The sequence below is a fragment of the Tenrec ecaudatus genome, chromosome 10 (genome assembly GCF_050624435.1).
Source record: "Tenrec ecaudatus isolate mTenEca1 chromosome 10, mTenEca1.hap1, whole genome shotgun sequence".
NCBI lineage: Eukaryota > Metazoa > Chordata > Mammalia > Afrosoricida > Tenrecidae > Tenrec > Tenrec ecaudatus.
In genome coordinates, this window is record NC_134539.1 from 104,615,434 (window position 1) to 104,629,636 (window position 14,203).

Genomic DNA, 14,203 nt, shown 5'->3' on the forward strand with positions numbered 1-14,203 from the left:
GCATTACGGTTTCAGGGAAATGGGCCATAACACAAAGCAAAACCCTGCTGATATTGAAAGCTAAGGATCTGAGCTGAGAATGAATTTGAACCATTTAGAGCAGGGAATGGCAGAATTTGTGCTGCTGCATCTCCAGCCTGGACTCCAACTTCGAGACATCCAGGGCTTTTTTTTTTTTTTTTTTTTTACCTATTTTATGTTCTGTCTATCTGAATTATTTGTCTATTGTCTATTGCACATGCTGATAGGCTCTTCCTTCCAGGCAGACCTTAGATGACAGGAATGGGACACATATGCCAATTGGCTTCGAACATTTTATAGGTGTTATGTTAATATTCGATCAAGCCAAACACCAAAGTGTCGGCAAAGTAAAAGCCATTATTTATAGGAAGCAAACATGAAACAGTAACTTCAGTTTGTCAAAGGAGACGGACTATCAGGTTAAAAGGAATCCTGGTGGTGTAGGGGGCTAGACACTGAACTGTTAACCACAATGTCAGGGCTTCAAACCCAGTAGTCACATTTCAGGAGAATTGAAAGCAGTTGTCTGCTTCTGTGAAGCTTTACAATTTCTGAACCCAAAGGGATATAATCCAAGCAAAATGTCCAATCCCTGCAAGGATTTAACTCATCGTATGCATATCGTCCCAGCCAATCTCTTTTTGGAAACTTCAAGACCAATGACTAGATAGGACCTATCAAGCAGTCCACACCTATCTGAGCTCCACCCAACAGTTTAAAGCATTGCCAGTGGTTTAGAGCTGGCACTGGTGCCATCTTGGAGATGCAATTGTCTATTGTCTTGTTCCCATGAGTCCAGGTCAAATTCACTAGTCATTCTGAGGGAGAAAGACAGGCTTGCTACTCCCATAAAGAGTTATAGTCTCAGGAATCCACGGGGACCATTTACTCTCTGCTGGCGTCACTATGGGTTGAAATCAACTCAATGGTTTGAGTTTGGTTTGGCTCTAGGGAAGACCTGCTCTCTGTTGGCTCAAGAAGATGATTTTTTTTCCATCTCAAGTCTTGTTTCTTGGAGCTTTGGCAATCTCCATGTAGCATCCTCTTTGCTTATCCTTGCTTCTATGCCCAATCTGGTTGTTTTTTTGTTTTTTTCTATCTCAGAAGTGATTAGGTTTAGCACACACTCTACTTAAATGTGGTCTCTTTAACTTAACAATGAAAACCCAGTGCCCAAGTGGACTACAAGGTTAGGGGTAAGGCCCCCCCAAACACAATTCATTCCATGACACCAGGATTTTAGTTCAGGGTTCAGAACATGTCGTCGGAGCTCTATGCCCAGAAGGCTGTTCGTGATCATCAGCATCAATGGTAACTGTTCTGGGAAGAGTTCGAAGGGAAAGGATAAGCCAGTGGGGGGTGGAAGGGAATATCTAGGTGCAACGATGAGTAGCAGCTGCACCTTCTCCTCCGAAGGGCTTAGAGTCGGGCAGGCAGGCTTACAAAGTGAAGGAATCCATCCCTGTTTTCAGTGCAAATAAAAATTATAACCTAAAACCAGACCCGTTGCTTCAGTTATTTACAGTGTGAACTCAGGACTGAAAAGTGTTTATGACAACACTCTCTCGGGACCTAAATGGAAATTACTAAAATTATTGGTGGCTTGGCTATTTCAGGGCAGTTGAACGCATAGCTAACCCTGAAGGATGCTTGGGTCAGTGGAAGCCTTTGGCATTCCAGCGGCCCTTTTGGAAGCCACATAATATTAAAGATAGTTGAGCCTAAATATATAAAGTCAAATCGCATGTTGGTATTTGTAGATCTTGTGATTCTAAACAGGGACACACTTTCTGAGTCTTGGATGTTCATGGTTTTAGCATCATAATATTTGCCCTTGAGAAGTAGCTACAGCATTTTCGACTCAAACCCAAATGTTTATTTGTAGAATTGGGCCTTACCCACAGTTGACCAAAATAACAAGAAAACTAGCCTGTTTTTGTTTTGGGGTTTGTTTGTTTTTTATAAATGTCTGGGCTATATTTTATTCACCCATCACAGTCACATAACGTCAAGTATCTCCACCAGTGAAAGGACGCCACAACATACATTCCTCAAAACTATAACAAAATCAAAATTCATGGGAAAGACAATTTCTCTGTACAACACGTGAAAAATACAAGGTAGATGAAATGTAGATTTATTCTTACTGTTGCCTAAAAAGGGTGACGACTTCACACTGGGTTACTCTTATTGCTAAGGGTTGGGTGTCCCTTATGTATCTTTTTCCCCATTAAAACCAAAGAGGACCACAGAGCCTACTATTTGATTTCTCGAGTTATATACTGAGATCACAAAAATAACCTTAAGTGCAAGCTTATCATCTTTTTATCAACTCTGCTAGCACTTTGAAATGGTTTGTGCAATCAATTAAGGCCTTCAACAAGAGATCTAGACTTGGGGCGAGAGAGAGGAGGAAAGGGTCTTGGAGTTGGTGGCACAGGGCCCAGAGACACAGAGAGATGCTAACAGGAGAGACTCGGTCTCAAAATTCAAACTCACTACCATCGAGTCAGTTTTGGGCTCATAGCAATTCTACAGGACACAGTAGAACGGCCCGTGACTGCCCCGCCGATCTGAGTAGAGCATCTCCTCTTGCTCCCTCCAAGTGGCTGCTGGCTCCAACTGGTGTGTTGCAGCCCCACACCTAAATGACTACCCCAGTGGTTATCAGCCTTCCTCATGTTGGGGTGACCCCACCCCCAATCATAAAATTATTTTCATTGCTACTTCATAACTGTAATTTTGCTACTGTTATGAATTGGTCGACCCCTGTGAAAGGGTCGTTCGACCCCAAGGGGTCGCAACCCACAGGTTGAGAACCGCTGGACTACACCATTAAGACTCAGCCCAATCTCACTGCATTGGTGATTCTGACTCATAGAAGCCCTATAGGACCTGGTAGAACTGGCTCTGTGAGTTTCCGAGACTGTATCTCTTTGTGAGAGTAGAAAGCCCAGTCTTCCTTGCAAGACTCAGACCTTGTGGTTATCAGTATAACCACCGGGCCACCCGATTCATAACCACTATGCCACCAGGCTCCTCCGGACTCAAGACAGGCAAGTGAGAAATAAGAGAAAGCCGTTGTCTGATGCCGTCTCATCTTCCAATTCCAGAGATTCTGGATCAGTAGGCATCTACACCATATCAAAGTACATTTCAGGTGGATAATTTTCACGTCGTTTTAGAAATCACAAAAGTAGACCAAAGGCAAACGAATAAACTGACTGCCATCGAGACACTGCCGACTCCCAGTGACCACCCTGTGGGTTTCAGAGGCTGTACCTGTTTGCGGTTGACTGCCCGGCTCATAAACATGACACCGCCAAGGATACGGCCAAAGGCAGAGAAGGGGGCTTCAACAGCCTATGGAAAAATTTCATGATCTTGTCATTCCATTTTTCCACCGACTTTCAGGAATCTCCTTGTACATCATAAAGGAAACAGGCATCTGTTTCAACCTCTGTACATTCTAAAACCATAGGTAAAGCCTAAAGGCCAGTGGCATCTACGGATAGATGCCCAACACAGAGGACAAAGTCTTATGATTCTTATGCAAACACTCCTAAAACTTAATGAAGAAAAGAGCAACACTCAGGCAGCAGATATAGGCAACTAACAGGAAGAGTTCATTGTGCATAAATATATGTAAATGGCTGATGGACAGCAGTCTGGATGGCTAGTTACCAATGGAGCAACTACCACAGAAATAAGATCTAATTTGCATATTACAAAATGGTGAAGAAGCGAACACGGGGTTAGGAAAGGTCAGAAAGACAGGCACCCTCACAGAATTTGATGATGCATTTTTTTAAAGCTCTGCATAATTTTTGATATGACAATTTCACATTCAGGCATTTATCCTAAGGAAAGGATACCCGATGCTCCCAAACATTCCACTGATAACATCTTCCAGGCGGTGGTGTGTGGGCTATAGAGAAGAGCCAGATACAATGTAACTATCCAGTCACGGGGAATTGGCTGTAACAATTCTGATCATGTCAACATAAGATGCCATTTACCAGTGACACTGTGGTGACAGGGTGAAAAAAAAAAAACCTGAGCGAGTTGGCATGAGTAAGGCACTCGGCACCCAGTAAGTGCTCTACACATGTTAACTGGTTTTCTCTAGGGGGTCCCATTCTTGAGAGGTCACCGGGTTTGTAAATATAGAAATAAAGAAATGTCTAGCAAGTCTTAAAACTGAACACTGGTTCAACGTATCTAGTACCAAAAGTCTGTCTTGAATATAATGCTCTTTTAAGAACTGTGATCCAGATGGGACCCAATGGGCAATATTAACCACACACATCAGACCGGCACCTTTTCAGGCAGTGAGCGCGTGTTTGTGGAGGAGGGGCAACTCAGAAGAGTGAAAATGGCTGAACAAATTATATCTTATTTCCTTATAACATGTAGAAACTGAAATTGGTTCACATCTCGCTCTCTAGCTTAAAACAACAAAATAAATAAATAAAGCGAAACAAACCTTGTTAGTGTGGTGTGAAAGCAAGCATAGGGAAGATTTTTAACATCTTCCTGTGTTTGTGTTTTCTGATGTTTCTATAAGCATCATCGATTATTTCTAAAAACAAAAAAGGGAGACTCTTTTGTGGGCAGAGTTAATGACCTGAGAAAGCACTTATGCGTACAAGGAGAGAGATGGATACAAATCAGTAGTATGAGCACATCTGAAATATTAAGTATGCATTTCAATACAAATACTTTGCATTTGTAAATATAAATGTGTATTGTGTATATAATATATATACTTTTCACATATTCATAGACAGAGGACTGACTCAAGCCAAACCAGACTCCCAGCCATCAAGCCCATTCAGCCTCATAACGAGCTGACAGGACAGAATGGAACTGCCCCTATGATTTTCAAGCCTGTGACTCTTTATGCGAGCAGAAAGCTCTGTCTGTCTCCTGCGGGGAGGTTGGTGATTTCAAACTATTGAAGTTCAACACCTAACCCACCATAGCACTAGGACCCTTTAAAAGGTCTGACCGACTATACAGCAAAATGCTGACCAGTCTTCATGAGCATCTCTGGTGGGCAATAATGAGTAATGCTCAGCGCTTGCTTGGGGCTCTTTTTCTGCTTTCCAAGGTGGACTTTTACTTGTAATTTTTTTAAGTGGCTTGTAAAGGTCACCCCTGATATATGCCACACAACTTCAGCAATGCCCGCCAGCTTCGGTGCCTCCAGTCCCTGCCAGAGCCCGTTGCATGCCTCGTGTGCATTCCATTTCTTCTACGTGTCTGATGCCCTCTCTCCAACACACACGTTGGTTATTCAAATATTGCTCTCATAAAATCCTTTTCCCTAAGCAGGCTGGCCAAACCCCATCACTTTATGTTCAAGTCTTCCCTCCTACCCCCACTTTTATAGGCCTGTCACCCATTTTAGTTCGTCTTACAGATACCCAGTCAAACCAGTTTGCTTAGTTGTGCATCATTTCGAAGCCACAGCTCAAAATCTCTTTGACTCCTGCCCAGCCGTCTCATAAAGAATACATTCCCCCTCCCCTGCCCATTCAGTAAGTCACACAAGCAAATTTTCTCCGTTCATAGACTGTATTATTTATATATATATATGTATATATCTATCTATCTATATCCATCTCATAGCTCAGAATTAAGATTTGGATTCAATAAAAGGCTCCCCAAGACTATAGGCTGGGTAAGCTTCTACCCGTACAATCCCTTTAATGAGCGAATCTGATCTCGCTCGGGCAAAATGCTGGAACAGTGCTCTGGGTCTCCTTCTACTTAGGATTTCAAGACACTCGGGGTGGAGGATCCCTAACAGTAGCCGACCAAGCGCAGCGTGTTCGGGAAGCTCTTTCGCATGCCCATGCATTTCTCGTGGTCGATGTAAAGGGAATTGGCTTTGACGGCCAGGTCATGCTCCAGGGTGGCCTTGGTGTGCACCAGAGACTGCAGGGTGTCCTCCGCGTCCCTCAGGCGCTGCTGCAGGGTCTGGATAGTGTCATCCACCTCGTACACCTCGTTGACAAGGCTGCAGGAGGAAAACAGAGTAAGATAGGTTAGAACAGACCGCCTTCCACTAGTTGGTCACCAGCTAAATTTTTTAAAAGGGGGGGTTATTTGAGTAACTCTGACTTAAAGTGATTCCATGTATTACAGACTAAAATTTTGCTCCATAGAGTTTTCAAGGGCTGACTTTTTGAAAGTAGAATGATAGGCCTTTCTTATAAGGCCCCTCCAGGGGCAATTTGAATGGCCAAGTGTTCAATTAGTAACCCAGGGCTCAACCATTCACACAACCCAGGAATGCTTGAACTAAATTAAGGGCGTGCATATTTATAAATAGGAGCCTTGGTGGCTGAGAGGTCACCATTGGGCCGCTAACCTCAAGGTCAACCATTCGAAACCACCAGTCACGCTGTGGAAGAAAAGACGGGGTTTTCTGCTCCAGTCAAGAATTACAGTCTTGGAAACCCACAGGGCCAGTTCTACCCTTTCTTATACGGTCGCTATGAGTGGGAACCGACTTGACGGCAGTGAGTTTGAGCATGTGTATTAAACTCCTATTGAGGTGTGAGTGTAAGAGGTAGCACATGGAGCTCCGGGCAGAACTACTTCCAATAGTAAAGGAAGCACTGCTTGTGGGGTGGCTCCGGTCCTAATGACCACTCCCATGAACTGCAGCCCATAATCCCAAAGGCAACCTGACCACGTGCTCAGGGCAGCAGCACATAGAGAAATACACACTTAGACATTTATACAAACTCCACCCCGTCTTTCAGTGGACTGTACTGAGATGGCGGCCGTGCTGGAAGCTTTGCCACCAGAAGTTCAAACACCTGCAGAATCACCCACAGGAGGCAGATTTCAATAAAGCCTTCAGAGGAAGATGAGGATGAAATTCTGGCTGAGCTCCTTCTGAACATCAGCCAACAAAAGCCAAATTGTGAGAACACGAGTCTCTATGTCAGAAGGCTGCAATAGACTGAAGCATGTTGGTGAGCATGAGGATACCGTGGGCCTGGCAGGGTTTCATCCTGTTCTGATGGGGTCACCCTGAGTCTGAGCCATGGTAACCTAGAAACGATCACGTGTTTTAAAAGAAAGACCTTTTAAACACTGGATTTTCCTTAAGGGAAAAATCAAAGCTGGGCTGAGTTTCTTTACGTGTTTTAGGGTTTTTTTGGTTTTGTTTTTTTCAGTCATTGAAAACTATATTTTTATTGTGTAGGCAGTAGTAGGCTCCACAGACTTTTACAGCTGGAACAAGAATGTGAGAGATCATCACGCCTGACTTCTCTGTTTTTTGGTGAGAAAGCTAAGCCCAGGATGACTGATAAGCTGCCCTCCCTCTCCACAGCCCACAACCCACAGCCCACATGTGTGTAAGCACCATGCCATTGATACAGGAAGTCAAGAAGGAAACCAGCAGCCTTGGCAGACAGCATTAAGGAAGTTGGCTCCACTTCCTGTCCCCACCCCCTCATCCCTGTGAACAGAGAAGGGCAGAAGTCCGTTTCAGCGCACTGCCCTTGCTGTTCCTTGGGACGGGACCCAGGGCATTTCTGTTTGCATCCCCCACAGTGAGGACTCCCAAGAGGTCCTTTACGTTTGCCTGTCAGATGGCCAAAGAACATATCTTCAGTATAAGCATCTTGAGTTAGCATAAGTATTATTTCATATATGGATTCTGTGTAGTGGGTGGGGTAAGCTTAGACGGAGAAATCACTCGTTGCTTATCTAATATTGAAATTTAACTGGACTCCCTGCGGTTTTCCTTACAAAACCTGGAATCCTTGCCATCGGGCACAGTTTTGTGCCAGTCACCAAGGAGAAGCTCACAGAACATTCGTGGCACAGAAGGCAGCATATTCTTTCTATATTCAAACCTTCCCATGCTGTACATTTTGGTAAAAGGCCAATTCTACCTGACAGTCCCGATCAGCAGCTGCTATTTCATTTGGGTGGGGGGTGGTGAGAAAGAGGGAGAAAGGAGGACTCCTGTGCTTGGCCACATATCATCCTGAAAAGGCGCCCTGGTGGGACCACGGGCTGCTAACAGAAAGGTTGATGTTTCAAACCCACCAGCCTCTCAGCAGGAGAACGATCAGGCAACTGCTCAAATAAAGATGGACAGTCTCAGAAAGCCTGTGGGGCAGTCCCACTCTGCTTTATAGAGGAGCTCTGAGTTCGAACCGGCCCACCAGCAGCGAGTGGGTGGATGGTATCATCATCCAGTTGGTAATTTATGGGGTGACCCCAGGTGTGTCAGAGTAGGAGCTGATTGTTCAGATGTAGGCCTTTCTGACAAGGTGCCTCTGGATCGACAAACCTTCAGCTTTTCAGAGACAAAGTGCTCAGAGAGTGTGCACAGTACAGCGGTCCAGGATGTCCCCAATGTCTCCATTTGATCGCTGTGCGTCTCCCCCAGCATGGCTTTGGTAAACCGGCTCATTTCAGATCATCTCTCCGCAGGTCAGGAATTCCTGGGTAGTCAGTCGTTAATGCACCTCTTCCCCATGGACATTCTGGCTCCTGGCTGACCTGGCTTGAATGAGCCGTGTGGAAGCTGGTGCCTCGCCAGCAGCCCAGACTGCACTTTCATGCCCGAGGAAGGATGCAGCCATCATGCCCATACTGAAACTCCAAACCCAAACTCCATACTCACTGCCACGGAGTCAATTCTGACTCACAGCAGCGCCACGGGACTGCCCTGTGCGTTTCTGAAACTGCATGGGAGTGGAAATCTGCGTCTTTCTCCCTCGGAGCAGCTGGTGGTTTCCAATTGCTGACTTGGTGGTTAGTGGTACAATGTGTACCCACCACGCCTCCCCCCTGACCCTTCCTTGTTTCTCGTGCTCCCCAGGACTCAGTCTCAGGGCCTCCACCCAACTGTTCTCTCAGATGGGGATGCACCAAGCTCACTCCCTTGTAAAGTGCCCCCCTAACCTTGGGGCGAGTGGAGGCAGTGGGGGTTCAGGGGCAGAATTCTCGCCATTCATAGAGGCATCCTGGGTTGCTTGCCTGGTCAATGCTCTTCGGGGGCAGCCACCGCCCATCTGTAAGTGGGAGGCGGCTTGTATGTTGCTGAACAGATTTCAGTGGTACTTCCAGACAGACTAAGAAGAGAGACCTAATGGTTTCTTTCTGGAAATGAAATGACGAAGACCTTATATATAGATCACAGAAGTCCGGTCTGCCACCGCTCGTGGGGATGGCACAGGGCCACATAGCATTTCCCTCAATTGTGCATGGATCTCCATGATTCAGGGGATGGCTTGACAGCAGCTAACAACAATCACGCTAATGACCCAACCACTGTCGAATGCTGTGTCTGGAGAGCTCCGACCCTGCTGGAGCACCCACAATGCTGTCACTGCCTGATGAACTAGAACCCCCCGAAAGAAGCATCTTCATGGGTCCACTTTGCTCACGACTGCATGCACAGCCCTTCCAGCGGTTCACAAAACCACCAACCAACCCAACTGTCACTGATGGAATCCACTTCAACTCTTGGCAACCTTGTTTGTGTCAGGATTTCTTCCAAAATCTCGCGGGCTAATCAGCAGAAGAATGGATAAAGGGATGTTGGTACAGACATACAATGGAATAGTATGCACCAGTGAAAAGCAATGATGAAACCACAATGCACCTCGTGGTGGGGATCAACCTGGAGAACATGATGCCGAGTGAAATTAGTCGATCACAAAAGGGCAAATAAGTGTATGACATTATGATTATACAGATGAAAACAAATCAACAAACAACAGGAAGTCAAGGGAATACCCACAGGAAGAGACTATGGAGGTTAGGAAGGGGATGTGGGCAAGGGAGGATCAGAAAGCAAGAAGCCGGAGGACAGACAGTCAGCCATGAGAGGGAGAGAACTCTAAGGAGCGGAAAAAGGTAAGCTAGTGGGAAAGGGACAGTTGATTAGCAGTTCAAACTGTTGACTACAAAATTGATTTTCTGAAATGTAAAATCCTCAGGTAACTCACAATTTTTAAAACTGTTTAAAATTTTTAAAACAATTTTTTTGTTTTTTGTTTTTAATCTCCTGGTGAACTTGAGAAACCTTGGTGGCATAGGGGTTATGTGTTGTCTGCTAACTGCAAGGTCAGCAGTTCAAAGCCATCAGCTTTCTACGCTCGTTAAGAGTTACAATGAGAAATTCACAAAGGCAGTTCTATCCTGTCCTACACGGTCACTGTGAGTCAACATTGAGTCAAGAGCAGTAAGTTGGCTTTGGTTTTGGGGTGAGTTAGAACACCCAACCTTTGGGATAGCAAACAATCATGTGCGCCACGGGGAATGGCTCTGCAATTCAGATAATGGCCACTTTCCAGGGCCCAGATGAAAGAGGCAGCCCTGGGAACTAGGGAGTCTGACAAAAATGAGTCCAACAGGAATCTGCCAAGAACAATAAATAGGCCCCAAACTGTGAAGCACAGGCAGGATAGACGGTGATGAAATTCCCTGAATAAGGACTTCTTTCTAAGACGCTGGCAATCACAGTCAGGCCGCTGAAGGGGAGGAGATGCTGGTACAGGGCCCAGAGTGGGCGCTGAAAAGCAGAGAGCGAACACGTACCTCCTCACACGTCTTTTCTCTTGGAAACTCAACTTCAGCATCTAGAAACCCTGTTTTCTTCTTTTCAGTGAGTTGGCTTCAACTCGCAGACATCAAAGTAGAAGGGCACTCAGGAGGACTCAGTTTTCAGATCTAGATCACCAGGTCTTTCTCCCAAGCTGTCTCGGAATCTCGAACCTTCCACCTTTCCATGAGCACTGAGTGTGCCGTTTGTCCTCCCCATCCAGGGGCACCTTCCGTGGCGGAAGGGCAGGATTTAAATCTAAGTGGCCACGTGTCTTCAGGTCTGAAGATGGTAACCATGACTCTGAGGATTGAATCTCGGGAATTTTCTAGGCTGCTGCAGTCACACTGGATTTCAAAGCAAGCCGGGATGAAGACACAAATCTTCTGGGAGGCTGCTCCAGATGTCTAGCAAGTGATTTAAGGCAGTGGGCTGTGGATCATCTCCCTGGACCTGCCTCTTGCTTCCCGCTCCACCCTGGGCTGCTTTCCCTGGCTTCAAAAGGAGCCTGAACCCAAAGGGAGGAAGCCAAGTGGGATGATGGACGAGTCCTCCTCTCAGCCAGACTCTATGCTCATGGAAAATTTTCTCGAGGGACTTTTTAAAATGCACACGCTAAAAAAGTCATGTTTTCAAAACACAGGCATCACCTTCTATTAATTATCGATAGAGAGATGTATTTTTTTCTTTCAAGATCCCATGTCCTTTTGCCATTGCCTTTTTGCCCTTGGTGGATCTCAGAGAGAGCTGCTGTGGTAACATCCATCGCCCCTGGGTTGTTTGTTTTGTGCTTTTACAGAACAGCAGGACTGAGGAACATTCAAGTCATGCTGCTACTATGTGTTTGCTTTTCAAGTGTCAAGATGATTGGAGGAACGAACTCGAGTCTGGCTGGGCCTGCCACCCATAATGCCATGGTTTGGAATCCCTTCGTGAGCCTGCTCAGAAAATTGTGAATGAAGTTTCACGTCTTGCAGCCACAGGGGCTATTGTCCTCATTCTTCACCCGACCCTGTGCTCTTTTTTCTTCCTTGATTTTTAAATTTTTATTCCTGTCACTGTTCAGAATAGTGATTTTAATAAAGAAAATAAACCTTCCCTCCCCCTACTCCAAAAACATCGACTGAAATGTTACTGTGGCTACCCCAGGACCACAGTTTGAGCCAGGAGATTCTCATGAGAAATCTTCACAGAGACAAAACTAGGTTTTGTCCTGAAAGTCATACACCAAGGAATCGGGCCTGCTTTGAAGCCCACAGGAAGGAAAGGAAAGGCAAATTCAGTTTCACTGTGCAAGGGGGAGGAAAAAAGGAGAAAATCATTCAGCTTCTCAGACTAAGCTGTGAAGGCCTCATTGTTTGAAAACTCCCAAAGCCATCTTCAGGGGGTTCTCGAAATCCTTTTGAAAAGGGACCCTGTGTTTACCTAAGGGCTGTTTGGATGATATACTTATTTCCGTCTCTACTGCTGACGATGCTGCAGAAATTCTTGGAGAATGAAATCCCAGCTCAGTTTCTCTTCAAAATGTTTGCTTAAAGTCACAATTCATTTCCGATCCTAACCGGCCAAGTGGGCATCCTTCCACTACCAGAATCTTCCGAAACTAAGGACCCCTTGAGGGAGCTCTGAAGGGTCCATGCGGCCTCAGTCATGGAGGGCCGCTTCTCCTAGAGAGTGAGCGCAACAGGAGGAAGGTTGCTAAGGAGCTCACTTTGAAACCATCACCAAACCAAACAACCAAACCCAATGCCATGGAATCAATTCTGCCCTACCCAGAGCCTACCTCACAGCAGGGGTGAAATCCTGTGTGTCCATAGCTAAGACAACAGGCTCCTCTCGGACAGATGCAGGGTGTCCAAGTAAGGAAGACTGCTCCTATATCCTCTAACACCTGCTTCCGAGCATCCAACTCAGATGGCGTAATACTCTATGTTCAAAATGTTTCCCAGTCATGATCTCCCTGGTGAACCTCAGTTTCATCATCGCTGAGAAAGAGATGAAGTACCGTGCCTGCTTGGCATACAGACATTGAGAAAGTCCAGTGAGAGCAGGTACATGAGGGGGGGGGGATCCGATCCTCTAAAGGACCGCAGAGGCAACAGTTGCTCCAGTTGAACAGAGCTCCGCAGGAAGACAGATAATCATTCCAATGGAAGCTTTCTGTTAGTATCAGAGAAGATCTGGGGAGAATCTCTTCACCCCTCCTCTGCCTCATTTTCCCCATTGTAAAATGAAGATGATGAATGCAATTCTATAAAAGTACTTAACACAATGCCCAGCACAGAAGAAGATCAATAAGTGATCGCCTATATACTTGTTGAAGGCATCAGCAGCTTCATTTTACTTAGATCCGCAAGCCTTGTCCAAGAAAGCAGCAGTCAAAACCGCCACGTGTTCCATGGGGCAAATCTGCTGCCAAAGCCAACATGTCACTTTGATGACTTACGTGCACCTGACCCATCAGAGACTTTAAAAGGAAGACAGAAGAACGGGTGTGTCCAAATTGTGGTCTTGGTAAAAAAAACACAAAAACCATATCAAATCTACATGCCATGGGCTGACAAAGGAATGAGTGGATCATCCTATAAGAAATCAACCAGATTAAGAGTATTCCTTAGAAGTGAGGGCGGAGAATCCTCAACTCACTGACTTTGGTTACACCATCAGGAAAGACCAATTGCTTGAAAAGGCACCTTTGTTTAGTAAAGTAGCAGGGCAATGGAAATAAAAGAAATCCTCTGTGGGACATAATAATCCCAACAATGAACTCAAACACCAACGATCACAAAGAAGGGGCAGGACTGAGCAGTGATTCATTCTGTTCTATATACAATTGCCCTGAGTCAGAGACAAGTCAACAGCAACTAACAACAATGTTATTAACAGTATCATTCTCTTTTATTATTTTTGCCAGTTTTGACCTCTCAAAACTCTCCCTTTCCTTCCTCACTAGAAAACCCACTTCCTCGACCCACCACTGGCCTCTCTGGCAGAGTTCAAAGGAGTTTTTGCCTTATGAAAAATCCCTCACAGTGATAAGACAATCCCATCCTGAGACCCAATAAAAGACAGGACCATCAGCATTTCTCCACTGAACCTGGAAGCATTTTTAAAATTTAAGTGCTGCCAGTGGCCATAAAGTTTACCACGTCTGCTTGGAACGCCTCGGAGCCTCAGAACAGCAGTGATAGCATCCAAGGAGGAGAGACGCACTGACAGGTATTGGGAAAATGGAAAGGAAGCCACATGTGGGGCGGAAAAAAGTCGGCCGATTCCTCACAAGCCCATCTGAAAAGGACTCTCCAAAGTCCAATCACGAGAAATGCAGCTAGAGTTAGCAGATGAAGGGCTGCGTCTCCTCCTCCCTCCGTGAATGGGCGGGAGCTGTGTCTGATGAGCACCAGCCGCTTGCTGTGCACACTGAGAACAGAACAAAGGGAGAGGGGCCTAAATGAGACCATCAGAGACTTCCAGGTTGGGAGTCTGCTCTTAGTGGCAAGACCAGGGACAAGAGCAGACACGCAAAAGTGGCTGCTGAAAGAGAGGCCACGGAGAGCAAATGGGCCATTGGATGTGGTACCACAGTCCCTTGTC

At 45.8% G+C, this 14,203-nt stretch overlaps 1 protein-coding gene across 1 annotated transcript in view; it reads right to left on the reverse strand.

The window, feature by feature from the left end:
• Positions 1–5,604: 5,604 nt before the first annotated feature.
• The window catches only part of TEKT3 (tektin 3), a 34,482-nt gene continuing 25,883 nt past the window's right edge, over positions 5,605–14,203 (reverse strand). Inside the window, exon 8 of the mRNA XM_075561090.1 lies at positions 5,605–6,046. Coding sequence (XP_075417205.1) covers positions 5,830–6,046 — 217 coding nt within the window. The 3' untranslated portion in view covers positions 5,605–5,829. The remainder of the gene's footprint in view (positions 6,047–14,203) is intronic.